Raw genomic sequence first — 26,899 nt, forward strand, 5'->3', positions numbered from 1 at the left:
AACGGGATACGCTCATCTTGTCCCGATTCTGGAACAAGCTTGATCCAGTTTGGAACATCTTGTCCCGACTCTGGAACAAGCTTGACCCAATGTTTGGAACATCTTGTCCCGATTATGGAACAAGCATTTGCGTAAGAACGTCTCAACGTCTTTTTGAGGTTATCTTTCGTTTACGTGTTACTTTCTAACAAAATTTTGCATTACAATGTACTTACTTGCTGTGAAATGACGAAAAAAGTATACTCGAATAATAATGCACAATGAAAATTGTGTTTGTTTTAATAATACGATAAAAAACTTATGCCAAAATCTAGGACCATCAAGCGAGCATACAAAGGCCGGAACTGGGGAACGCTTTCATTCAGCGTTCCATAATACGGCAATTGAAAAAATAAAAGTTCCTAAAAGGGGACATCTATTTAATAAATAAAAAAATATCGAACTTATAAAAAAATGATAAAAATTAGAATCTACGATTCTTAATATTCAAACTATTAAATACAGATTTGCAAATTTATGTGTATTTAATAGTTTATACCAAATTGCGAGCTGTACCAAATCAGCTGCTTTGCTTTGAATAGGAGTCAATTTTCACGGGTGTGGAGACGAACATCTCTAAAAAATTTTATTTACACTTAAATATTTATAGCAACAGTACTTAGTTCTAGATAATTATACACTTGAAGACTTGTACATAATAACGCAATTTTTTTTGTTTATTTTTGTTTTTAAATATAAATTTTATGAGAGTTTTTTTTTTTTAAGTGTTCCACAACCGGTTCTGTTCCACAAATCGGGCCGTTTATTTTAGTTCCCTAGTCCCGGCGAGAATAAATTCGCGAATACTTAGTGAAGAGCTGTCCTACCGTTTTTTGAATTTTCCCCTCTTCTTTCGTCTGTTGTTTCATTTGTTTTAATTCCATTATTTTTTGTTTGGACTGCTCTATCCCTAGCGGCCACAACCCTAATATATGTAACCAATTGCGCCCGAGTAGGGGTTTTCCGGTCTTCCCTATCACGTATAGTTTTTCCGTCGTTTTAATTTTACCGTATTTCACGCTTACATCTCTTAACATTCCTATCGGTTCGCTCCCTTCACCCCCGTAATAACTTAGTGTTGTATCCGAGGCGACTAATGGTATCTCCGCAAAATTATCCTTGTACTCCTTTTCGCTTATCAATGAGACATCCGGGCCGCCGTCGACCTCCATGTTCAACTCTCGCCCTTCTACCTTAACCCATAGAAATTGTGGTTGTACTCTAATTGAATTACATTTACTCTCGATTTCTTTCTAACCGAAAACAAATCTGCATACCATTCCGACTCCGGCTCGGACTCGCTCGATTCTTTGCTTTGCTGCATCTTCTTGACCGGGTTTTTCTCGTGTTGCGTCCGCTCCTTGCAATTGTAGACCGGGAGCCCGTAACACTAAATTTGTGTCAAATCTTATTCATCGGGAAACCCTATATATTCGATAGAGTACATCCTTCTAATATTGAAAAGTCATTTCTTACAACTGAAGGGTGGGACAACCCCTGCGGGGGAGTGAAAAAAAAAGCAGAGGGTATGTCAAATTTTATTTACCTTGAAACTTATTTGCTAGTTAGTTTTTAATAAATAATTTATGAAAAAACGTTTCTTACACCTAGCAAGCGGGACAAAATTGTTCTTACAGGTTGTAAACAATAAAATATTTCACGAGGGTGATGTCAAATATTATTCACTTTGAAATTTATATGAGAGGTAAGTTTGAACTATAAATAATACAAAAAAAAATTCTTACGGCTTGAACGCGGACCAAACGAGTTCTTACACTGCTTTGAAACTAAAAATTAAGAGCGCCCACGACGCTCTTTTGCTGCAGTGCACACACGGTAATTTTTCTTTAATGTAGTATGTTATATAAATGTATATAAATGTATGTATATAAATCGGGTTTGTCAGTTACGAACATGCAAAATAGATGGACAATAAAATGTGGAATAATTTTTCATTGTATATTATTTATTTTTTTTATTAAAGTAATACGTATAATATATAAAATTAAATATTCTGAATCTCATCGTCACTGTCTGAATCCTCAGAGGAGGAGTTCAAATTTATATCTGAATAATTTAATTCTAAGTCGTCCATAGAATGACCGATTTCATCGTCATCCATTTCTAATAAAAAATTTATTCAGACTTTTTGTAATGTCACCGAGTTGAACATTGACACCTCAATTGTAGCGTTCGAAGAGTATGTATGTAAAATTTACGGTTATTGTAAACTGAAATGTATTAATGAAGCGAGAGTCGCGGCTTTTTGTAAAACTTACAAATTAAGTGATAAAGAGAACATTTTCAAAATGACGAAAAAAAACTTTGATGGGTCAGTGCTACCTCCTAGCAAAGCAGAATTAAAACAACACATTCTGAGATCCATCTATATCGCAAACATTTGGCGAAACGCGCACAGACAACAGATAAATCATCTCATGATGGAAGACTTTGGTTGGAAATTAGAGGAGGACACATGCTTCTTCAAATGGTTTGAAGGCGATCAAATGCCAATAAGTATCGACGACATCGTTGTGGAGAATCCAAATGAAGAAAATAAAGGTATTGTATTGTTATTTAAAATTGATTCCTCTACAATTCTTAGCAAATATTCATGAATTATGTAATTTCAGATCAATCAGAGGAAATGGATGACGATGAAATTGGTCATTCTATGGACGACTTAGAATTAAATTATTCAGATATAAATTTGAACTCCTCCTCTGAGGATTCAGACAGTGACGATGAGATTCAGAATATTTGATTTTGTACATTATACGTATTACTTTAATAAAAAGAATGAATAATATACAATGAAAAATTATTCCACATTTTATTGTCCATCTATTTTGCATGTTCGTAACTGACAAACCCGATTTATATACTAACATACTACATGAAAGGAAAATTACCGTGTGCGCATTGCAGCAAAAGAGCGTCGTGGGCGCTCTTAATTTTTAGTTTCAAAGCAGTGTAAGAACTCGTTTGGTCCGCGTTCACCCGTAAAAATTTTTTTTTCGTATTATTTATAGTTCAAACTTACCTCTCATCAAAGTGAATAATATTTCACATCACCCTCGTGAAATATTACATTGTTTACAACCTGTAAGAACAATTTTGTTTTGCTTGCCAAGTGTAAGAAACGTTTTTTCATAAATTATCTATTAAAAACTAACTAGCAAACAAGTTTTAAGGTGAATAAGATTTGACAAGGACACGTTCAAAAATTACATGTTTGTTATAATTTTCTGCATCTATGTACCGCTGACCGACCTCGCCAATATCATGTACCTTTCTTACTCGATTAAAACAACTAATTCTATTAATATGGCGGTGAATAAGATTTGACAGAAATTTTGTCGCGGGTTCCCGGTCTATTGGCTTGTAGATGTCCCCGTGCTCCGCATCCGTTGCAGGTCCATTCTCGATACCAACAATCGTCCCTCACATGGTGTGGTTTTCCACAGCAGAAGCATCGCGGTCTTGTCGTAGGCCCCCTTGACGGCCCTGATGTCGATGGGCGATACTGTTGATTGCGTTGAGTTGGTGACCGTAGCTGTCTATAACGCTTTGTACGCGCATTCCTCGGATTTCCTCGCTATCCCCCGTGGTTCCTACCGTGTGTTTGTAAACGGTCGATCTCCGTTTTCTCTTCCTTGTTCGAGTTGTTATTCTCTTCTTCGGCTTCAACCTTGAATTTGTCTGCCGTTTTTTGTGCTTCTTCGATGGCTGTTGCTGTTCCAATCGCTGAGTCAAGCGTGAGCGCCGTCATTCGGAATAGGGCAATTTTAATATCCTTATTCCGGATTCCGCTAAGCAGTTGGTCTTTTATTGCTTCATCTTCTGATGCAAATTTACATTCGGTCGCTAGATTCCGTAGTATGGCCACGTATTGTGCCACTGATTCCTTCTCCGCTTGTATCCGTTCCCGGAACCTCGATCGAAGCACTGTCACATTGGCTTTTGGTTTTATGTATTCGTTTACCTTTTTTATGATTTCCGCTACTAGCGTTACGTCTTTCGGTTTTGCTGGTGCGCATACCTTTCATACTACCGCGTAGGCCTCTGCGTCAATTTTCGTCAGAAAGATCGCCCTTTGTTTATTCGCATCTGTTATGCCTTTTGTTTCGAAATAGAACTCTACCCATTTTACGAATTGTTCCCAATCGTCAACTTCAATTTTGAAATCGAGTTGCGTTGAGTATTCCATTTCCGGCTCGTCTTCGGTTTCGTCTTTGGTTTCGTCTTCGTTCGATTTTTCTTCCTCGTTGGCCTCTTGTTCGGTCTGTATCGCTATTCTCAATATTCGGCGCAGTTCGTCTAACTTGCTGACTTCGTTCGCCGGAATTCCTCTGCTCCGCAGCTCTGTAAATACTTCTTCCTTACGTAGCTTATGTATCCAGGCCAGTCCGCTTTTCGTCTCGTCCGATTCCGCTATTCACCCTTACACGCGTCTGCGATTATAATGATTTTAGCCTCGTCGCCATCTGCTCTGTATCTTCCTCGTTCAAGCGGGGGAAGGTATCGATCGAGATTGGGTGTGGGCTAGAGTATTTATTTGACTGACTGACTCGTTACATCGAAGTGCCGGCGTTGCTCCGGCTCTCCCCACTCTCTGCACTCTCCCATCCGCGCTCTCACACATGTACATACACCACACCTTTAGAAAGCTATATATGATTTGATTGTTTAGTTATAAAAAATTATAATTTTTGTGGAAATTACAATCAATCAAGCGAGCAATGCAGAAAAAAACTCACTTCTTATAAATAATTAAGATGATTAAGATTCAGGAAGAGTTTATTTAGAAAAAAGTATGGATAAAAATATAAACAATTATATGAAAAAAAAAAAGAATTAAAAAATGATTTAAATATGATTTATGTTAGTAACGAGAAAAAATAACATAAAGATAGACGCTCTAAAAAATGCATTACCATAATGGAATTTTAAGTAAAATGTTTTACTTTTTGTTTGCGAACAATTTATATAATATATATATATTTATATTTGTGTTGATATAATGTATCAGTGTCATTCTTGAGATATTGTTAATGTCTTCATCTGCACTGCTTTCCTACTATTTTATGTTTATTATTAGACATGTAGGGGAGACCGGGGCACCATGAGCCACGGGGTACTATGGGTCATTGACTGTTTAGGGTAATCCAGAATGTTCAGGTCAATTCAACTATAGTGTCATGTGACAGTTATTTCGTTGCTCATACTTCGTATCTAGGTGGCAGTCATCAAAGTCGCCGTAGTCTCGAGACGCACGTGACATAAATGGTTTTCGTGATGCGTAAATAATTTTTTAACTGTTTAGAAATGTTTTAATATTGTTTTTGTAGTAAAATATACACGTACTAAAAATTAGGTGTAACTTTCTAGCATATTTTGTCATTTTACTATACTACAGATAATCATATATTATTTATTTTTTTTTATTACGTTTCACCGTTTTCTATATTAAGTGCATTTGGTCCACCATGGGACACCCGAGAAGAATGTTATTTCCGGGGCTCCTCAATTTGAAAGGTGTATTTGATAGATCTTTCGCTGAGAAAAAAGGCTGCATTCAGCGGACTCAACAGTTGAGACATCTGCTTTCGATGGATCAAACTCCGCTGTGAATTCTCTACTGAATAATCCGCTCGCGAAATCGCTACTTACAAAGATGGCTGCCTCCAGACCAGTATTATTTTGTAAACAAAAGCGAATACATTAAGTTTGCCAGTTCAGTGTTCAGTTGTGCAAATTATAAAACTTGTAGTGTATATATATATATATATATATATATATATATATATATATATATATATATATATATATGGGCAGATCCATTACTTTTCGACCAAAAGTTGCGGGGGTGGGTCACCGATTTTGATGCCGATTTTTTCCTCGAAAGTACACTAGAAAAGGAGATGATCCTGAAAATTTGAACCCGATTCGATCAAATCCGGCCGCTGGAGAATTTTTTTAATTTTGAAAAAAGTCGATTTTTCAGTCATTTTCAAAAATTTATATCTCAGCTTCTATATAACTTAGAGACTCGTTTGAGGCCGCATTCTTTTCTGTAAACCCTCTATTTTTAAGGAAAAAATTGGTCATTGGTTTACACTCAAGTCCGGCTTCACGGCGAGCTGCTAACTAAACCACTGTTTTAGAGAAATTTTGCCTATTTTTGAAATGCTGTCATATCTACAGTTTTCGAAGTAGAGGGTTGATCAGCAGCTGATATTTTTTGTTCAGGTATACTCTGACAAAATCTACCCACTTTTTACTTGATTGCTTTTATTTCGTTAAGTTATGGCCATCTAAAGCCGATCGATTTTCGAAAAATCGCCATTTTCAGATAGCCAGAACTTTTTTCTTTCAACTCGAAATCTTTTGAAATTTTCAGAGAATATACTTCATTATATCCTTAAACAACCCTGAAAATTTCATTTTTGGAATAGAAGTGGTTTCCGAGTTATGAAATTTTTAAAATGTCAACTTTTCGATTTAATATGACATTTTTTGTGGTTTTATCATCAATTTTGTAAATTTAATGTAAATAAAATTGATATTTTTCGGAAAATATATTCGAAAATAAGGAGCAAAACGGATTGTTTGAGAAAATTGAGGGAAAAAATTAATATTTTTTATTTTAATTCATTTGTTTAAAATTTTTAAAAAGTAAATATTTATTTATTTTTTTTAATAATATATTGAATACAAATTTCCAAAGTATTTGAGAACTATCATGTCATGTTTAGCAAATTATACTTTGCTCATAATTTACCGCCAGTCTATTGAAAAAAAAAAAAAAAAAATTTAAATTAAATTAAATTAGATTTTTCAATAGACTGGCGGTAAATTATGAGCAAAGTATAATTTGCTAAACATGACATGATAGTTTTCAAATACTTTGGAAATTTGTATTCAACATATTATTAAAAGAAATAAACAAATATTTACTTTTTAAAAATTTTAAACAAATAAATTAAAATAAAAAATATTAATTTTTTCCCTCAATTTTCTCAAACAATCCGTTTTGCTCCTTATTTTCGAATATATTTTCCGAAAAATATCAATTTTATTTACATTAAATTTACAAAATTGATGATAAAACCACAAAAAATGTCATATTAAATCGAAAAGTTGACATTTTAAAAATTTCATAACTCGGAAACCACTTCTATTCCAAAAATGAAATTTTCAGGGTTGTTTAAGGATATAATGAAGTATATTCCCTGAAAATTTCAAAAGATTTCGAGTTGAAAGAAAAAAGTTCTGGCTATCTGAAAATGGCGATTTTTCGAAAATCGATCGGCTTTAGATGGCCATAACTTAACGAAATAAAAGCAATCAAGTAAAAAGTGGGTAGATTTTGTCAGAGTATACCTGAACAAAAAATATCAGCTGCTGATCAACCCTCTACTTCGAAAACTGTAGATATGACAGCATTTCAAAAATAGGCAAAATTTCTCTAAAACAGTGGTTTAGTTAGCAGCTCGCCGTGAAGCCGGACTTGAGTGTAAACCAATGACCAATTTTTTCCTTAAAAATAGAGGGTTTACAGAAAAGAATGCGGCCTCAAACGAGTCTCTAAGTTATATAGAAGCTGAGATATAAATTTTTGAAAATGACTGAAAAATCGACTTTTTTCAAAATTAAAAAAATTCTCCAGCGGCCGGATTTGATCGAATCGGGCTCAAATTTTCAGGATCATCTCCTTTTCTAGTGTACTTTCGAGGAAAAAATCGGCATCAAAATCGGTGACCCACCCCCGCAACCTTTGGTCGAAAAGTAATGGATCTGCCCATATATATATATATATATATATATATATATATATTTGACAAAATGGAATTAATGGCAATATTAATACCGTTATTTATGGATGACAGAATACCTATACACAATTTTAAAAATATCATACAAAATTTAATAGAACCCAGTAACCATATAAACTTTATGGCCAGTCTACAATGAGTCGTTAGTCGTTAGTCAGATGTCGGAAGAGAGTCAAAAAAAATCATAAACGTGTCATAAGGCGATCGAAAGTCTGTAATCGGCAATCATAAGCGATTGGCCAAATGCCATCTCTTACGATCACCGATTACAGGCCTTCGATTGGTTACAATACGCTTATAACTATTTCTTCCGACATCTGACTAACGACTAATGACTCATTGTAGACTGGCCATTAGACATCGTGCCCCAATAAAACGTCGTAATCTATACTATTATGAAAGAATAATTCCGAGGTTTACGCACGATCAATTCAAGGAAATGTTCAGGATGGATAGAGCAACTTGTGAAGTAAGTGAGTGTATAAATGAAATTATTAACAAAATTAGTTAATGCGTAAACAATTTAGTATTATATGAGTTTACATCCATGCTCTTAAGTTTGTACAGGATAATGTATGTAGGTACATATTTCATATCAGTGGTTTATCAATTGTTATATATCTTGTTTATTTAATTACAGAACTTATCAATTGTTATTGGACAACATCTTGTACAACATGCAGATGAATATGCGCCACTCCGAAAGAAAGTGTTATTTACAATATGGTTATTAAGCAGACCAGTAACTTTTCTAGCAGCAGGAGATAGATTTAATATACCAACAAGTTCAGGTCATAATATTTTTAAAGAAATCGTTGGTGTACTTGTCGACTTGATGCCACAGTACATACAATAGCCAAATGGTGTTTATAAAAACATGTGTATGGATGTAAGTATACAATTATTATATATTAAAACTATTTGCAGAGAACAAGAAATCTGATCTGAATATTTTTGAGCATTTAATCAATGTTTTTCTTTAATCAATGCTTGTTTTTATTTTGTAGGTATTCGAGCAGAGATCAAATGGATTTCCGGGAGTCATAGGAGCAATTGATGGTTGTCACATTCCCTGCAAACAACCAAAAGACAATGCTCATGACTACTACAACAGAAAATGATTTCATTCAATTATACTACAAGGTACTACGTTTACTAAATGTATAAAATCTATTAACACATTTATTTAGAGAATCAGTTTTTATTGAATTAACTACTTTTTATTACAAGCATTTGTGATCATCATACAAAGTTTATTGATTGCTTCATTGGTCTACCTGGAAGAATGCATAATGCACGCGTATTTAAAAATAGTCCAATCTATCAACGCATCATAAATGAAAGAAATCCATTATTGCTACCTGAAGAACACATAATTGGTGATTCTGCGTACCCACTAATGATGAATTTGATGACACCGTTTAGAGACACAGGACATTTATCTGTAGCTCAATCACGATACAATACCAAACTCAGTTCAATTCGATCAGTAATTGAGCGAGCATTTGGACTTTTAAAAACAAAATTTTGACGATTAAAATATTTGGATATTAAGGATATTGATCTGGGAAAACAAATAATTGCTGCAGCCTGTGTATTGCACAATTTTATTCAAAACAACATGGATGAATATGATATCAATGACGCCATTGAGGAAATACCAAATGAAGAAATTCTAAGCACAGATACAGAAAACTCAGGGTGCCCACAGATGATTGCTATTCAAAAACGCGAACAGATTATGCGTGTGTTATCACATAATAACTAAAAACTAAAAATGTTACAAACATACCTATATTATACATATATACCTACATATGTTTATATTCTTTAAATTTGTATCAATAAAATATATATTTATTTTTAATAAACAACTCTGTATATTGTACTTTGGTTTCATTTATATGTCTATATGTCTATAGATTGGACTTTGGTATTGTACTTTGGTTTTATCCATATAAAGGAAAAATGGGGATAATACTTTCATGGAATATGGTTTGCGCCTTAATACCGTACCCTTTTTGCCTTCTTCATCTGAAGATGGACTTGTTGGACTTTTTAATGGCTGTGAATCATCCGGATTTGAACAATCTTCTATCAACATTATTGAATCATAAGAATCATACGCAGATTTTGAATCTATCGAAGACTGTCTTGAGTCTGTTGAGGGTGATATAGAGCATCTTGAGAGTGATCTCTGATCTCTTGAAGGCAGTGTGGAATCTTCCGAAGGCGTAATAGATTTTTCAAAAGAAGCAGTTGAATCTTTTGATAAGGAACTACAATCATAGTGCGGTTTTGTCAAATCTTTTGATGGTACACTGATCAAATCATAATTATCAGACGATACTGAATCCCGTTGTTTAGGTGTTTGTTCTGAGTTCTGATAGAAAAAGTTAATAAAATTAGTTTATTTTTTTTAATTTTCTATATAAATATTATACAGTTTCTTAGATTTCTTATACGAATTTTGGAACAATTCTCAGAAGAAGAATAAAATTATTTGTACAAATATGACAAAAATCTATGCAAGTTTTGATATATATAAATTCTAAAAAAATCTCGAGATTTCTCATTTTTTTATAAAAACTTATGTACAACTAAATAAATTTCAATTTTACCTCAAAACTTTTCCTAAGTTCAAAATATGAAAAACTGAGAAAATTCTGAGAACTTCAACTCGCACAAAAAATCTTAGAATATTTTGCATCAGAAAAGTGTCTTCTATATTCATATATTTTCTTACTGGCTGAAATATACATTGCATAGATGACAATGTTGGTCCGATATTCATTGTTTTATCATCAAAGAATATGTTTTCAAATGTTTCAAAAAACTCCCAGGTTATTCTTTCTCGGCTACTTGATCTTTGATTGTCTTTGATTGTTCGGTATGTTTTTTTCATATTCCTCATTTTTCTATCCAAAATATCTACTGTCACATTATAGTTGTGTTTTCTAAATTCGTTCACCATTTCAGTCCACAAGAATTTTTTTTTACTTTGGGATCTCTAAATTTTTCTTTGCGTTCTTGGTATAAATGCAATAAGAGTTTTGTATTTTGGTTGTTCCAGTAAAAATTTTCTTTGTTAACATCTGCAAATAAAAGAACAATAAGTATTTTAGTAGTTATTTTAATCATTTATTAAAAAAAAACATGTATTGTAAAGAGTTAAAACTTTTAGCATTAATATAATGAAAAATTAAGTGGCTGAAGGGTCAAAGCATATAACATGGTGTAGCGGGTGTAGCCATATACGACGGTCATAGACGTAAGTAAAGCACAAACTTTGGTATATTCTCTGACAGTCAGAATATTCCAAAGCTTGTGCGCTACTTACGTCTACGATTATGACTGTTATGTGCTAAATCCTGAAGGAGAATGGAAAAGCTGGGAACATTTCGAAACATTTAAAGATACTTATATTTCATTATAATAACAGCAAATGATATATTACCTGTTGTTTCATTTTCCGTCGTTGCTACAGCAGTCTCTTCACTGACTTGTGTATCACAATTATTGAAAAAGATCTCCATTAAATTTGGATCTGCAATAAAGCAAATTTAAAAATCAAATACAATTTATAAAATTATATTACCTGCATTTTAAGGCATGTTTCATTATTATTGGCAGTACTGAAAATTAATACGTTCACGTTACGTATACTATAGATTTTTAAGTACAGCCAGTAATAACAGAATAAAAAATTAATATTTTTCCTAATAATTCCAGTATTTCATGCAAATATATTACAAGAAGAGAGGTTAGTTAAAATTATATGGTTATAAAAAATTATAAATTAGGTATAACTCTTTTATTCTTAACTTACCTGATGCAAGACGGTTATGAAACTCTGCACTTTCTATTACGCGGTAAAATTTATTTTTGTATTCGTATACTTTTTCAATAAAAGTATCTCCTTTTTCACTACAAGTCGCCATGACTTGATGTTGAGCCATGATGTTGATTGGTAACACTTTCCGCTCAGGTAGCGAGGTAGCATAAGTAAAAACCGCTACTAAATATGGCGTCCGCTCCCTCAACTTGTTGGCATGTAGCGACTGAGCGGAACGTCATTCAGCGGAAAATCTAGTAATGTCAATGCCATTTGCCGCAAACCACAATGCGCTACGATGCATAGTTTTCGAGATATCGATTTTTAAATGTAATGATAGCAACATTGGGTAATTGTGTACATGGAGGTGGTCATCCTTGGATGACCTTGATATTTTAGTATGTTCCCGGGAAAAAATATTCATATATGATCATATATAATCATATATGATTGGCCATATATGGTCAGATATGGAAATTGGCCAGATCTGAGTATAAATATGATCTGGTATTATTGTATATGTTAATATCTGATCAGATATGATCAGGTATGATCAGATACGAACTGACACAGTTTAATCTGGACATATATATTTAAGTAAGTTTCAGAACATTGTTATATATTTTCAAAAGTTATTTTTTAAGTGTGCCACTTTATTATAAAAGTGGACTCCACGATACAACTGATACAAAAATTGTGCCGCTTCATAGCGCGAGACAGTGTCGTGTCTTTTGATACCATTCTTATAACACTGTTGGTCAAATTTTAAATACGAGAAACAGATCCCATCGAATGCCATCTATCGGATACTTTGAGATGCAATATCTGATCTGATCATATATAATCTTATATGACTATATAAGTTCATATATGATTATATATGATTTTCAGTTTAAATTATAAGATATTATGTTTGCAAAATAATACGATTAATATATTTATTTATAAGAACTATAATATATTGTTGCGCTCGTTCGCGCGTTCGCTGCTCACTCACTCGCGCACACACACTCGCGAACGCGGCGCGCAATCCCGTTGCCGGGAATAAGTACTCTCGGATGAAAGAGAACTGGTTTAATCAGCAAATATAGTTTTTACAATAGAGCTCGTGAACACGTCCGAACGGTCCAGCTGTTCAAGAACAAAATCCCACAGTCATTCGGAAAATCAATAAATCAATAATTAAATATGTCCCGTTGTCAAGGAACGCGCTTCGACTCGAAGCTTCCGCAGAGCGCAGCCAAGTTCAGCCCACGGGTAACGGGTGTCACAGCACGGGCGCAACACTGCCCTCCCTCTTCGAGATTGTCGTCCCGACAATCCAGAAGGGCAGCCTTTCAGCGGTCACATTTTCGGGACTTCGAGACGAATTCCTGCCCTACCCCGAGCTGCTGCTGCGGGTTACCGGGCTCTGTCCCTTGAGTCTTCTCCCTCGGAAGCGTTCGGTCCTCTCGACCTCCTCCTCCGCGAATCTCCTGTCTCGGCTCTTCCTGGGGGAAAGCTGGCCAGGCTCCCCCCTCGCCGGCTTCAGGACGACTCTTCTTGTACCGCTTCTTCCCAGCCCAACGTGGACCCCTTTCTGTTCCCGGCGCTGAATCCTCTTGAATCTTTGGACATGGGGGGGGAATACTTCCGTGGACCCTGCGTCTCGCAAGACTCCCCAGTCCCCGCCTCGGCATTCGCCCTTCGTCCCACGGGAAAACCACGGTCAAAAACCGTGGGCGAGGCGGTCTTCATTAAGGATTTTGGGCGATCTTGTAGCCTTGGGCGATTTTGTAACCTTTAATGCCTTTGCTTGGATCTAACGTCCCCTGCTCCGTCTCTCCTTCTGCGAAAAATAAACATAAAACGCAGTAACAAGAACAATAACAACTAAACTTCTATAGAAAATAAAAAAAAGTCTAATTTTTCTCTTAATTGGGGCACTCAGAACGGAAATGCCCCGTTTCTCCGCAGGACCAACACTCTTCCCGATTAGTCCTGAATCCCCCTCGAGGCGCGCTGTCCTTTTCATCCTCCCCCTCCTTCTCTTCTCCCACCTTCCCCTCCGTGTTTCGCGAAATGCGTCTTTCTTTTTTTTCAAAACCTTTCTCACTTCCGAAATTCTCCCCGTGAATCATTTTTATCGCCTTCGCCCTTTCCACGGCTAATTTTAATGAGGTGTTTTCCTCTAATTGGAGTGTTTTCTTTACAAAGCCGTCCGAAAGCGCCGAAATAAATTGCGAGCAAGCGATTTTATCACGAACCGGAAAAGGGCATTCGGGGTACGCCAGACGAGCCAATCTTTCGAGATCTGATCCGAGCTCGGCGAGTTCCTCCCCAAATTTCTGTTTTCGGTTCGTGAATTGCGAATAATGGTTTTGTGAAAGAAGTCCCTCACCGAAACGCAACTCAAGTTTGGATTTTAATTCTGCGTAGTCAAAATTCTCTAAATCTTGAACATTTTCAAGAATTGAACGCGCTTTTCCTCTTAAACTAGAGGCTAATATAGCTGTTTTTGACGCGTCACTCCATTTATTCGTCCGAGCAATTAATTCGAATTGCGAGAGGAACTCACGCAACGGGATCGTCCCATCATACGTGTCGGGCTTTAATTTAATATACTCCGTTTCGCGTCGCGGTTCTCCCCCCTCGCGATTCACTACCGCGACCGCGCCACGCGACCCCGAATCTCCGTGAGCTCTATTTATAGAAGGACTTAGCTGTGCGCGTTCCTGACGCTGAGGCTCCGCATCCCGCTGCCGCAACAACGCTGCGTACTCCTCACGCATCTGGCGAATCTCCTGCATCATCGCCTGGAGCGTCACCACTTCCGCTGAGAGCTGAGGGGCGCTCGGGCCGGCTCGTTGAGTCTCCGCCTCGAACTGTGGGACTCTCGGCCTCGGAGTCCCCATGCGCGCTCTCTTTCTTAATGTGGGAGCTGCCGATGGCTCGGTACTCGTCATCGAGTTCCTCGTTCGTACGTCCGTCCTCGCTCGTCCGATCCCGGACGAGCCCCCAAAATGTTGCGCTCGTTCGCGCGTTCGCTGCTCACTCACTCGCGCACACACACTCGCGAACGCGGCGCGCAATCCCGTTGCCGGGAATAAGTACTCTCGGATGAAAGAGAACTGGTTTAATCAGCAAATATAGTTTTTACAATAGAGCTCGTGAACACGTCCGAACGGTCCAGCTGTTCAAGAACAAAATCCCACAGTCATTCGGAAAATCAATAAATCAATAATTAAATATGTCCCGTTGTCAAGGGACGCGCTTCGACTCGAAGCTTCCGCAGAGCGCAGCCAAGTTCAGCCCACGGGTAACGGGTGTCACAGCACGGGCGCAACAATATATTATATAACAGTTTTTTTCACGAAGGTAAAATTTCATTGTTTATAAAAATATTTGATAAAAATTAATATGTCAATTAAAAAAGATTAAGTGTCTTATGCAAAATTAGAAAAAAAGAAAAATTTAAAATAACACAAGCAATGAGATGCCGTTTTTGGTCGAAGTGGATCTGGGTGCTTAATAATATTTCACAATATCAATTATTATTAAATATATTTTTCAGTTTTTTAAACTGCGTGCCAATATGGACTTTGTCGGACTTAAAACACATATAGTATATATATATATATATAAACGCTCTATATATGGGCATGTAAAACTTATATCTGTTTATATCTCATTTATATATGTTCATATACTGTCAGATATGAATATTTTTTCCCGGGATGATATAAAATGTCCGGGAAAAATATTTATATCTGACAGTATATGAACATATATAAATGAGATATGAACAGATATAAGTTTTACATGCCCATGTATAAAGCATATATAATCATATATGGTTATCTATCGCCATATATGATTCTGATCACCATATATGATTATATATGCTCTATACATGGGCATGTAAAACTTATATCTGTTCATATCTCATTTATATATGTTCATATACTGTCAGATATGAATATTTTTCCCGGACATTTTATTATCATTATATCCCAGTCTGGTCATATATACATCGCGTCTTGTCATATATGATCATATACAGTGCCGATATAGTTATGTATGACCATATATAATTATATCTGATAATACATGGCCAAACATTCTTTATATACGATCATGTAAGGCCAGATACGATTATGTATAGTGTCATATCTGCTACACATAATAATATGTCTGACCATATATGAACTTATATGATCAGATCTTGTGTCATGTATAATATACGATCTGATCATATATGGCAATAGATAACCATATATGATTATATATGCTCTATATATGGGCATGTAAAACTTATATCTGTTCATATCTTATTTATATATGAACATATATGAACATATATAAGTTTTACATGTTCATATATAAATATATACTGTCAGATATGAATATTTTTTCCCGGGTTGTCAAGGTTATCCTCCTAAATGACCTTCAGAAGGTTTCAGCCCGCGCTCGTTGTTTATTCAAAAGTTATTAACAAAAAAAAATTGAAAAATGTAGCAGTTATTTTGAGTATTAAAAAGCATAAATGACTAATATATATGTGGAAATAGTACATGTATGAACAAAGGAAAGTCTTTTAAAGCAGTGAATGGAAATTTTAAAGCAGTGGAGAATCCACGCATGTACTTTGAAAGCACACTATGTGTCTGAGCCTCCACGCATACACTTTTTACACGAGACGAGTTGTCATATGAGTTCGTGGCGTGCTTTACGAGCTCGTTTAAGTAGAGATGGTATTAAACAAGATAAGTTAGTCGATCATGGGTGCGTTCGAGGAGACGCTATTAGCGCTACCTAGCGCTATTGGCTGTTCGCGGAGCTCTATGATAGCGCTACCAAACGCTGTAGTGACGTCATTACTGGTAGTGTTATATGTCATAACTGCTCGCTACCAACGCTCTTCCTTCCGAGGTAGTGCATTAATAGCGTTAGCGTTTACAGGCTCTAGCTGAACAGCGCAATAGTGAATGGTAGTGAATTGTTGTGATTGTTTATTTGAAGAAAGAGGCTGGTGGCGATCATGGCGCAGAAAGATATGCGCTGGTCTAATGAGCTGAAGATTCGAGTTCAAATCCGACCGAAAATCCGTCGGTTTTTATTTGGTCGCCACCTCTCGGAAGGGTTAATGGCAACCCGCCGAGAGTGTATCTCTAAGAAAGCAGAAGAGAGGCCTCGGATTTTATACAGGCCGAACTTCAGGAGGCCATGACTTGATCTTGAAGAAAGAGCTTTGCGTGTGCACACGTATTGTGAATATCGCATTAATTACGAAGTTACAAATATGGATTATATAGAAACAGATATATATATATATATATATATATATATATAATATACTTAGATAATAATTTTCTCTTTCAGCGGCGGCGGAATTGGCGGATGATAATTTATCGGTATGAACAACAATAGCAAACAATAAATACTCAGCACTTGTTTTTAAAATACGATCACTTTATTAGGATTAAGTACTAATGTCTTTTCTTTCACAAAAGAAAAGAAAATTTATCTTAAAATGTTATTCCTGACCATCATACAAAATGTAATTCATTGTATAACCATCAGATATTAGACTTCTTTTTCTCTTACTTATTAAACATTTCTTCACATATTAAGTTGTATAAATAATATGAATAATATAACTTATATTTAATGTAAAACTTATTTTACTGACTTTAAATACATATCTTTTATTAATTTAAAATTATCGTAAATAAATAATATTTTATTAGATTTTGATGGTTTTAACGAAGAACGTTTTGCTGTGATAAGCAACCGTTTTCCTTGCAGAAAAAAACGCGCGTTTAGATGCTGAACTTGTAATCGGTATGGCATAAATGCAGCATACCAATTTGTACAAATTCGGCAGTGACAACTTTATTTTATTCCACCATTGTAGAGGATCTTCGATAATAGATTCTAACATATGTAAATACTTTTTAACTTTGACAAGAATAGGATCTTTAGAAGGAATAATGCTTGTATGTTTTGCAGCCAACTCCAATCGTAATTTTTTAACTTCAAGAAGTTCACACGACTTATTAGGTGCTTCTTTATTAGATGCCTATTATGAAAAAGTAAAACTAAACATGAGAATCTAACTTATATGTATATATCATAAAAATAATAACCTTATATTTGGTGATTAATATAGAAGCTGTTGCAAATGTAAACTATGTAAGACTTATATATACTAGGCTTAATTACAATATTAAGCCTAGATTTTGTAAATCTAGATACTGTAAATTATCTAGACTAAGGTATTGCTTACAATTAGATATATTATAGTTTATAAAAACTATAATAAAAGTTATATATAGCTTAATGGACAAAATTCATATACACTAATTTTTTAATTGTATTAAAAGTATAAATTAATTCTATATAGCATATAATCAAATAGAGCCGAATATGGATATATTATTAAAAAATATATTTAATTATATTTCTTATTTTATATAAAAACAATGTCACATATATATTAAAAATTCCTCAGGAGATTGCTGCTTGTCTGCGAGATATTCAGCAATACCTCTAATACTTTGAAGAGTCGGATCTAGAAGTGTTCCGCGAACATGAGTTTCATGAATTGGAAATCGCTTTTTTATATTTTGTAAAATAGTTTCTTTAAGTTGTTTTACTACAAATGAATCGTATTCATTTACACACATACTACTCTCAAAAATATTAAAGAAGTAATTGATACAGCAGCATCTATTAACTCAGGTTTTCAAATTTGGTGGCGCAGGGGTCTACGAAACGCTACGCTATAGTACACTACTGCTGTTCATGGAGCTCGCATTCGCTAGCGCTATCACGGCTCCATGAACGCCGCGGAGTTAATAACGTTAGCGTTGGTAGCGCGGTAGCGAACTCCCCGAACGCACCCCATCTGTATAAATATTTGTGGCGATATACAATAAAAAGAATTGGAGGAGACCCATTTTATGTATTACTAGATGACATAAAATATGTGTATTCAGGAAATTAATAGAGAATGCACGAGTGTGATCAAAAAGTTCGTGGAAAAAATTTTTTTCTGCCAACGTGGCAACACTGTAGGCTTCTATGGTGGTTTGGCGTCTAAGGGGAAGCCTTAATTACCTTACGAGTCATCAGTGCAAATTTGGTCACGATCGAGTGCATACGTATTTTTTTGTGCCAGTATTTGTGAACGCAGTTTTTTTGTGCGGTCGAAATAGAGCGAGATGTTTTAATGCTCGTCACATCCTTAAAATGTTCATCCCGCATAATCGTTTTAACTTTAGGGAACAAAAAAAGTCACAAGGGGCTAAATCAGGCAAATACTTTTAGCAAATTTCACGAGAAATTTGATGTTGGTTCTTTGTTCGGATAAAACATCTCCCCAAGGAACCACATTGCAAATAAAAAATTACGTCATTTCGACATCTTATTGATCAAAAAATGATGTGAATTTGGTCAATGTGACGTTAAAATGACGTTTTGATTGCGATATGTTCCTTGGGTTGCTCCATTTCAACCGCGCAAAAAAACTGCGTTCACAAATACCGGCACAGAAAAATACGTATGCACTCGATTGTGACCAAATTTGCACTGATGACTCGTAAGGCTTTCCCTTAGACGCCAAACCACCATAGAAGCCTACAGTGTTGCCACGTCGGCAGAAAAAAAATTGTTTCCACGAACTTTTTGATCACATCTCGTATAATATGTTTCATTATATATACATAAACGAGCTCGTAAAGCATTCCACGAACCCATGTGACAACTGGTACAATAATTTCGCAGAAAACACGTGGACTCGTAAATGGAGGAGCCGAAAACAACGATTTGCTGCTTTAAATAACTTTTCTTTGTTCATGCATGTATTATTTCAACATATTTTTTTGTTAATAACTTCTAAATAAACAACGAGCGCGAGCTGAAACCTTCAGAAGGTCACTCAGGAGGGTGACCTTGACAACATATTAAAATATCGAGGTCATCCAAGGTGACCCCCTCCATGTACACAATTACCCAATATTGCTATTATTACATTTAAAAATTGATATCTCGAAAACTATGCATTGTAGCGCATTGTGGTTTGCGGCATTCTTTTTCTCAGTGAAAGATCTATCAAATACACCTATCAAATTAAGAGGCCCCGGAAATAACATTATCCCTGGACATCCAATGCTGCGGCACCATGGGTCACACACGCCACCAAGGTTGATGATAGGTTGATGATATACTCGTATGTTATTTTTCATTGAAGAAAACATGTCAGAAGTTAGTTTAAAAAAAAGTGATATTTCAGTAGTAGGTTCTGATCTTTGTTTGTCCTGCCCAATCCTGAACAGTGTCATAAAAAACGTATAAAATAAAATTTCTTTTCAACTTTTGTAAATTTTCGTTATTTCTTGAATAAATAAACCTAGTTTTTGTGTGTGATTCATAGTGCTCCAGTAACAGACCCATGGTGCCCCGGGTATGGGGCACCTTGGGTCATTTCTAAAAAAATGTGTTTTAATTTTTTTTTCAAAAACTAATCAATATTTGCCAAATACGCTAAATAAATTTTAAAATATACATAGTGCTTTAATTATTAAAAAAAGATAAGACAAAGATCTTATATTTAAAAGTACTTTTCAGAGTTTGAATTTTTGTGGCTCATGGTGCCCCGGTCTCCCCTAGAAGGAAAATGTCATTGTGCGTATGATCATAACACGACACTTTTATTCTGCGCATATACCATTGGAATAAGAATGACTGCGTTCAGTAGAAAAGTAGCTTAGTAAGTAATTAGTGATTTTTAATATGATTGGTTCTTACATTAGTCACAAGCAATTCATATTGTCGAAAGTCGCAAGAGGCTTGCAATTTGAGCTTTTACACTGCAGCCGTAAGTCACAGCCAATCAAAGAAGAGAATTGTAAAAATGTCGTTATCATTGTTATCAACATGTTCTAAAAAAGCAGAACTATTAGTTGTACAAGCAAGTATATAGTATTGCTTTTTTTGCAAGCAGTACTACTTCCAGTCGTAACGTAGTCGCAAATATATAACAATTACAAGGTTTGACCAAATCCAAAATTTGCGTCTCTGCGATTTGTGACAGGCAATATGAGCTCGAACTCTGTTGTCTATTTGGTTTGCTCATTCGTGTTTTATTGTAACCCGCAAAGATATTGATAAGTTAGAAAATTTTAGTTTAATAATGAGTGATACAGGCCGGTATTTATAGTCGAATCTTATATTTAAAATCGTCTTAAGGGGGTAGCCTGGTCAAAAAAGTCATTTTCTGTTTTTTTGCTTAAAATACTCCCCAACATCTGTAGAATACGGGGCTATATTTGTTTTTTCGAAATTCTAACGGTAAGTCTACTGACCGAGCCTTTTTCCGAGCAGGTGAGCACGCAGTTGCTCCTCAGGTACGCTAGTTTTGGCGCGCAGTAAGTCGGAAACTTTAAACGCGTTTTTCTCGATAACATGTTTTTGAAATTGGCGTGCACGATTACTCAAAAACTAATAAACGGATTGACTTAAAACTTAACATACTTTAAAAAAACATAATTTTTTTCTATATGAATAAAAAATTATTTCAAAAAAATTGTTTAAAACATTTTTATTGGCCATTTTTACCGACTTTTTTATGCGAAAAATCGATCCTTTTTTTTTTAATTGCTGTAAAACTGAAAATTTTTAATTTTTTTAAATTTTGCGCCTATTCATATAGAAAATGTAAGTAATAGATTACAAAATCATTTGAAATTTTTAGACTAGATCATTTTTGCGATCCAGAGACTGCACGCCGATTTGGTGCTTCGAATTTAAGGCTCTCAACAAGATCTGCTATATCTTTTGTTTAAATAATTTGTTTTTCATGAATAAAATTTTTCTGTATTGTCTAAGAGTTATACTAGTGTGCAAAAAAAGTTTTAAATTGATTGCAATTGTATAGATTCTGAATACAACAGTTTTAAAAAATCACTTCTTTTTCGGGCGCTTGACCAGGCTACCCCCTTAAGTGTGTCAAGGCAGTTTTAGGACTCCGTCCAGCCAATGCGATCATATATTAGCATCTTAGCCTCATACTTAAAATGATCTTAAATATACAATCTGACTATAAATACCAGTCTGTGGTTGGTTTATGACATCTTAAGATTGTACCTAAGACGGTCTTAAATATAAGACCTGATTATGAATACCGGTCTTAAGTGCATAAATCGTAATAAAAAGAGTTACTGGTTGCTTTCAACAGAAAAAGCAATTTGGTAAACGCTTAGTGATTCTTTATTACGATTGGTTTCTATACTTACAAGGGAACCTCGCGAAGTGGAAAATTCTGATTTTAATATAATTTTCCACACATGTAGGGGGAGTAAAAAGATGAATTTAGATATTTTTGTAGCTGCCCAAAAACGGTTTTAAGTGGTGAACCACCCCTCATATGTAGAGCGACTTTTTGCTTTTCTCGATATATTTCGAAAAGTATTTGAGATATAAAAAAATGTTTCAAATAAAAGTTTTATGGTAAAAACATCTTTATTTAACCACATTAATAAAATTTTGAAAAAAAAATTTTTGTTTAAAAAATTATTTTTTAAAAATATTATATTAATGTTGTTGAATAGAGGAGATTTTACCATAAAACTTTTATTTGAAACATTTTTTGATATCTCGAATACTTTTCGAAATATATCGAGAAAAGCAAAAAACCGCTCTACTATGAGCAGTGGTTTCACCCCTTAAAACCGTTTTTGGGCAGCTACAAAAAATATCTAAATTCATCTTTTTACTCCCCCTACATGCGTGGAAAGTTATATTAAAATCAGAATTTTCCACTTTGCGAGGTTCCTTTGTTAGACCCAATGAGAAACTCTTGCTAAAAGCAAGAATCAATTATATTAAAGAATTACTAAGTAAGTGCTTGTTAAGGTGTTTTTTCTGCTGAACCCAGCCAATAGAAACTGATGAGAAATATTAACAGGAATAGAAAAGTTGTTTCCTACATTAAAAATATGGAGGACCGATTGTATTTAAATTACTTCATCTACATTTATTGCAAAATATTATGCTTTTTCAGGAGAAACCACACAAATGTTCGCAGTGTTCAAAATCATTTCCGACGCCGGGTGACCTGAAGAGTCACATGTATGTACATAACGGGCTATGGCCGTTCAGATGTCACATTTGCAGTCGCGGTTTCAGCAAGCCGACCAATTTGAAGAACCACATGTTGCTCCACCTGGGCAGATGCTCCAACAAAAAATACATCAAGTCTATGTCTGATTTTTGATCAAATGCTAATTTGTAATAATTTCATTTAAAAAATCGAGAATCACTGGCGTATGCGTTTATACGGATAATGTGCCATCGTTGTTCAAACGTGTAATTTAATAAGACATCAACTATATGTACACAATTCTTCTGTATCGCAATTGATTGACAGATCATACTTGAGTCTGATACTTGTTCATGTATAAACTTTTTGCAAAATTTCTAATTCAGTATGTTGTATTATTACAATTATTCTACTTTATGACTAATATGTTATCTTTTGAATAAGCATTATTAACGTATCCACAAAAATATGGTTCTTATCTTTCTGTCAACATGGGTCAATATGGGTATCCGAGCACTGTTTTAAGTTAAACGTTAAAAATTTTTACGTTTTTATGTACGTTTCGTTATAATGTCTCAGATCCCTACCCTCGGATCGAGAAAGAACAGTTTCGCACGGACTTCTTCTCATTGTCACTTTTACATTTATAATAGAAACATTGTAAAGTTGAATATTATATTGTTCAATTAGCGATAAGATAAAAGTATCTTACAAGTATTTCAAATTGTTCAAATCTATTGGCATAGTTCCAAACTCTCTATTACTTTGAAGAAAAGCAATATTTTCAAGCAGATTCGAACTTAGACGAAATGGGTATCTCTATGAGTAATTAAAAAAACAAGAATAGAGGAAGTGCGGGTATTGTGAGATAGTGGAGCAATATGAAACATCACGATATCTAGCCTATTAAGTGTCATAATCTAGCGGGCAGCAGTGGAATTATTAGCTACTGGACCCCTAATCTAACGTACAAAGCGGCAGCATAGTACAAGGTGTTATAGAATTAATACATTAAATTAAAGATTTAGTGTGTAGTACACATTGTGTACTGTGTTAGTTCATATACTTTTATTTTCCAGTTAATCTACTTCACAGATTCTTAGTCGCTATTTGTTGCATGTAAAACTAACAATAAGATAGAACTTTAGTGTAATCTATTTAGCAAGTGTTATATGGTGTAGATTTCTATTGTGTATGACAAAAAACTAAAGATAAAAATGGCGATGGCAGATAATGCGGGATAGTATAATCCGCCAGTTTTTATAAGTATTACATTTTATACTCTATACCCTATATTGTTTCTTTTTTTCAGGAGTAATATTATAATAATAAGTATATATATGGGACGTTTCACGTCAACCGGATCACTTGTCTGTCCAAAATTTGAAACGACCTACAAAGACGTTCGACAGCTCAAAAAATTAGTCTTTACTAGTACTTTCGAAAGTCATGTGTCCCGTTTTAAAATCCAAGATGGCTGATTTAATATGGCGGCTGAAAGCCTGAAAATTGGAGAAAAATCTACATAATTTAACGTAATCATGTTTTTAAATATTGATTCGGTTTTGAAATGGTTTGGTAAGGAGTTTTCAGTGTCTGTGATGTTGAATCTGGGAGCTAGTTGAAGTTTGGAACGTTCCTGGAGCGATTGAAGTTTGAAACGTTCCTGGATTTTTTAAAAATGATTTGTTCCATTTCTCCTTCGGCACAGAGCAACTACTAAATGCCACACACAAAATACATAAGAGACCGAACCGATACACCCTGCGGAAGACACCTTTATACTCAAAAAACCTACCCCCGGACCACTTTAAATATTCTGGCTACGCTGAAAACGATTTGTCCCATTTCTTCTTTGGCACAAAGCAACTTATAAATTTCCTGTAAAATTCATAATTTATTGCATATCCCCGTAGAGTTTGCAACCTACTACCAATACTATCCTTTTCCTCTCACTTTAACCCTTTGGACCAACGGCTTAACGTCTCTTTCCGAAAGACGGAGCTCAGTTTTCTCCGCACAAGAGCAATGAGACAAATCGTTTTCAGCGTAGCCAGAATATTTAAAGTGGTCCGGGGGTAGATTTTTTTAGTATAAGGGTGTCTTCCGCAGGGTGTATCGGTTCGGTCTCTTATGTATTTTGTGTGTGGCATTTAGTAGTTGCTCTGTGCCGAAGGAGAAATGGGACAAATCGTTTTCAGCGTAGCCAGAATATTTAAAGTGGTCGGGGGGTAGGTTTTTTGAGTATAAGGGTGTCTTCCGCAGGGTGTATCGGTTCGGTCTCTTATGTATTTCGTATTTATCACTCAGAAATGTCTCTGTGCCAAAGAAGAAATGGGACAAATCATTTTTAAAAAATCCAGGAACGTTCCAAACTTCAATCGCTCCAGGAACGTTCCAAACTTCAACTAGCTCCCAGGTTCAACATCACAGACACTGAAATAGTATATTGTGCACCAAGAGGCGAAAGTAGCGTTTTTCAGATGAGTGTGAAGTTTGCCGCCCGAGCCGAAGGCGAGAGGGCGGCAAATCACACGAGTCTGAAAAAGCTTTCGCCCCGAGGTGCACACGATATTTTTCACAATATCTTTACGGAAAGTTCGACCTCCATGCCTAGAGAGAGGCGATAGTGGCCATTTCACGCCAGGACGGCATTAGCGGGACGAAAGTAACCACTTTCCGCCCTAGGGAGGAAAGTGGTTACTTTTGTCCTGCTAATGCCGTCCTGGCGTGAAATTGGCCACTTTCGCCCCTCTCTACAGGCATGGAAAGTCGAACTTTCCGTGGAGGTGTTGTGAAAACTCCTTACCAAATCATTTCAAAACCGAATCAATATTTAAAAACATGATTACGTTAAATTATGTAGATTTTTCTCCAATTTTCAGGCTTTCAACCGCCATATTGGATCAGCCATCTTGGATTTCAAAACGGGACACATGACTTTCGAAAGTACTAGTAAAGACTAATTTTTTGAGCTATCGAACGTCTTTGTAGGTCGCTTCAAATTTTGGGCAGACAAGTGATCCGGTTGACGCGAAACGTCCCATATATATATATATATCATTATGAGTAAAAGTTTTAAATGTTACATGTGTTACGTATATTTGTAATGTAAAATTTTATGTTACAAAAAGCCCAAAAATTAGAGTTTGTAATAAATTATAATATAATAAATGTATACAATAATATAATAATTATTATTATAGACGTCGGGAAAAGATAAAATCCGGAGTAGAAGATAAAATCCGATTCTCGAAAACCTCTTAGCATTTCTCTCCCCAAATTCGAACAATTTTCTGTAAGTGAGTATAGAGGTTTTGCAAAGAAAGAAAACCCCTTTACAAATCTGCAGTAATATAGGAACAAAATCCTAGAAAACTCCGTAATTGTTTTTTATTATGCGATACTGGCCAGTTTTTCACCGCTCGAGGTCTGTAATCACACCCTCTGCCGAGTATATATGCCCCAAATAGTTAACATTCCTTTCAAAGAGAATACATTTCTTTGGATTTATTTTTAAGTTTACTTTACGAAATTGTTGAAAAATCTTTTTTAAATTTTTAAGCCTTTTTAAAAAACTCTTCCTTAAAATGATCACATCATCTAAATAAACTATAAGCAGATCTTTTGACAAAATTTTTTTAAGACCATTTCCATTAAGCGCTCGAATGATCGCGGAGGCATTGCACAAACCGAAAGGCGGTGAATTGCCATAATCCGCTAACGATGGAGAAAACGATCTTCTCGCGGTTTTCCATGCAAATTTTTATCTGCTAGTACCCGCTTTTTAGATCCAGAATAGAAAACCAAGGAGTTATCTGCGAGTTGATCAAAGATGTCGTCAATCCTAGGAAGAGGATAGGAATCTTTTTTGGTAACAGCATTTAACTTTCTATAGTCCACGCAAAATCTTATTAATACGTCCTTCTTTCTCACCAAAACAACCAGCGAAACTAAGGGCTTTGGAATTCCTCAATTACCCCCTGTTTCCTCATATATTATTTGGCTCACTTCGCTACGCATTTAGATTGGAATGTGACGAAGGACCTGCTTTATTGGGGAGGAATCTTCCACATTTATGTTATGACAAACAATATCACAATT

The 26,899-nt window shown here is 35.2% G+C and overlaps 1 protein-coding gene, 1 long non-coding RNA gene and 2 pseudogenes across 3 annotated transcripts in view; 3 read left to right on the forward strand and 1 right to left on the reverse strand.

Moving 5' to 3' along the window:
• LOC139817378 (uncharacterized) overlaps positions 1-26,419 on the forward strand; it is a 198,135-nt gene extending 171,716 nt beyond the window's left edge. For both annotated transcript variants that reach the window (XM_071785419.1, XM_071785416.1), the window contains one exon: positions 22,757-26,419. In XM_071785419.1, coding sequence (XP_071641520.1) covers positions 22,757-22,969 — 213 coding nt within the window. In that variant the 3' untranslated portion in view covers positions 22,970-26,419. The remainder of the gene's footprint in view (positions 1-22,756) is intronic.
• LOC139817759 (putative nuclease HARBI1) lies at positions 8,326-9,417 on the forward strand (annotated as a pseudogene).
• LOC139817380 (uncharacterized) lies at positions 9,420-12,165 on the reverse strand (annotated as a pseudogene).
• Positions 15,538-17,413, forward strand: LOC139817388 (uncharacterized). Its single transcript, XR_011733227.1, has 2 exons — positions 15,538-16,961; positions 17,074-17,413. It is a non-coding gene; the product is annotated as an uncharacterized lncRNA (long non-coding RNA).
• Positions 26,420-26,899: the final 480 nt, after the last annotated feature.

The sequence above is a fragment of the Temnothorax longispinosus genome, chromosome 8 (genome assembly GCF_030848805.1).
Source record: "Temnothorax longispinosus isolate EJ_2023e chromosome 8, Tlon_JGU_v1, whole genome shotgun sequence".
In the NCBI taxonomy this organism is placed as follows: Eukaryota; Metazoa; Arthropoda; class Insecta; order Hymenoptera; family Formicidae; genus Temnothorax; species Temnothorax longispinosus.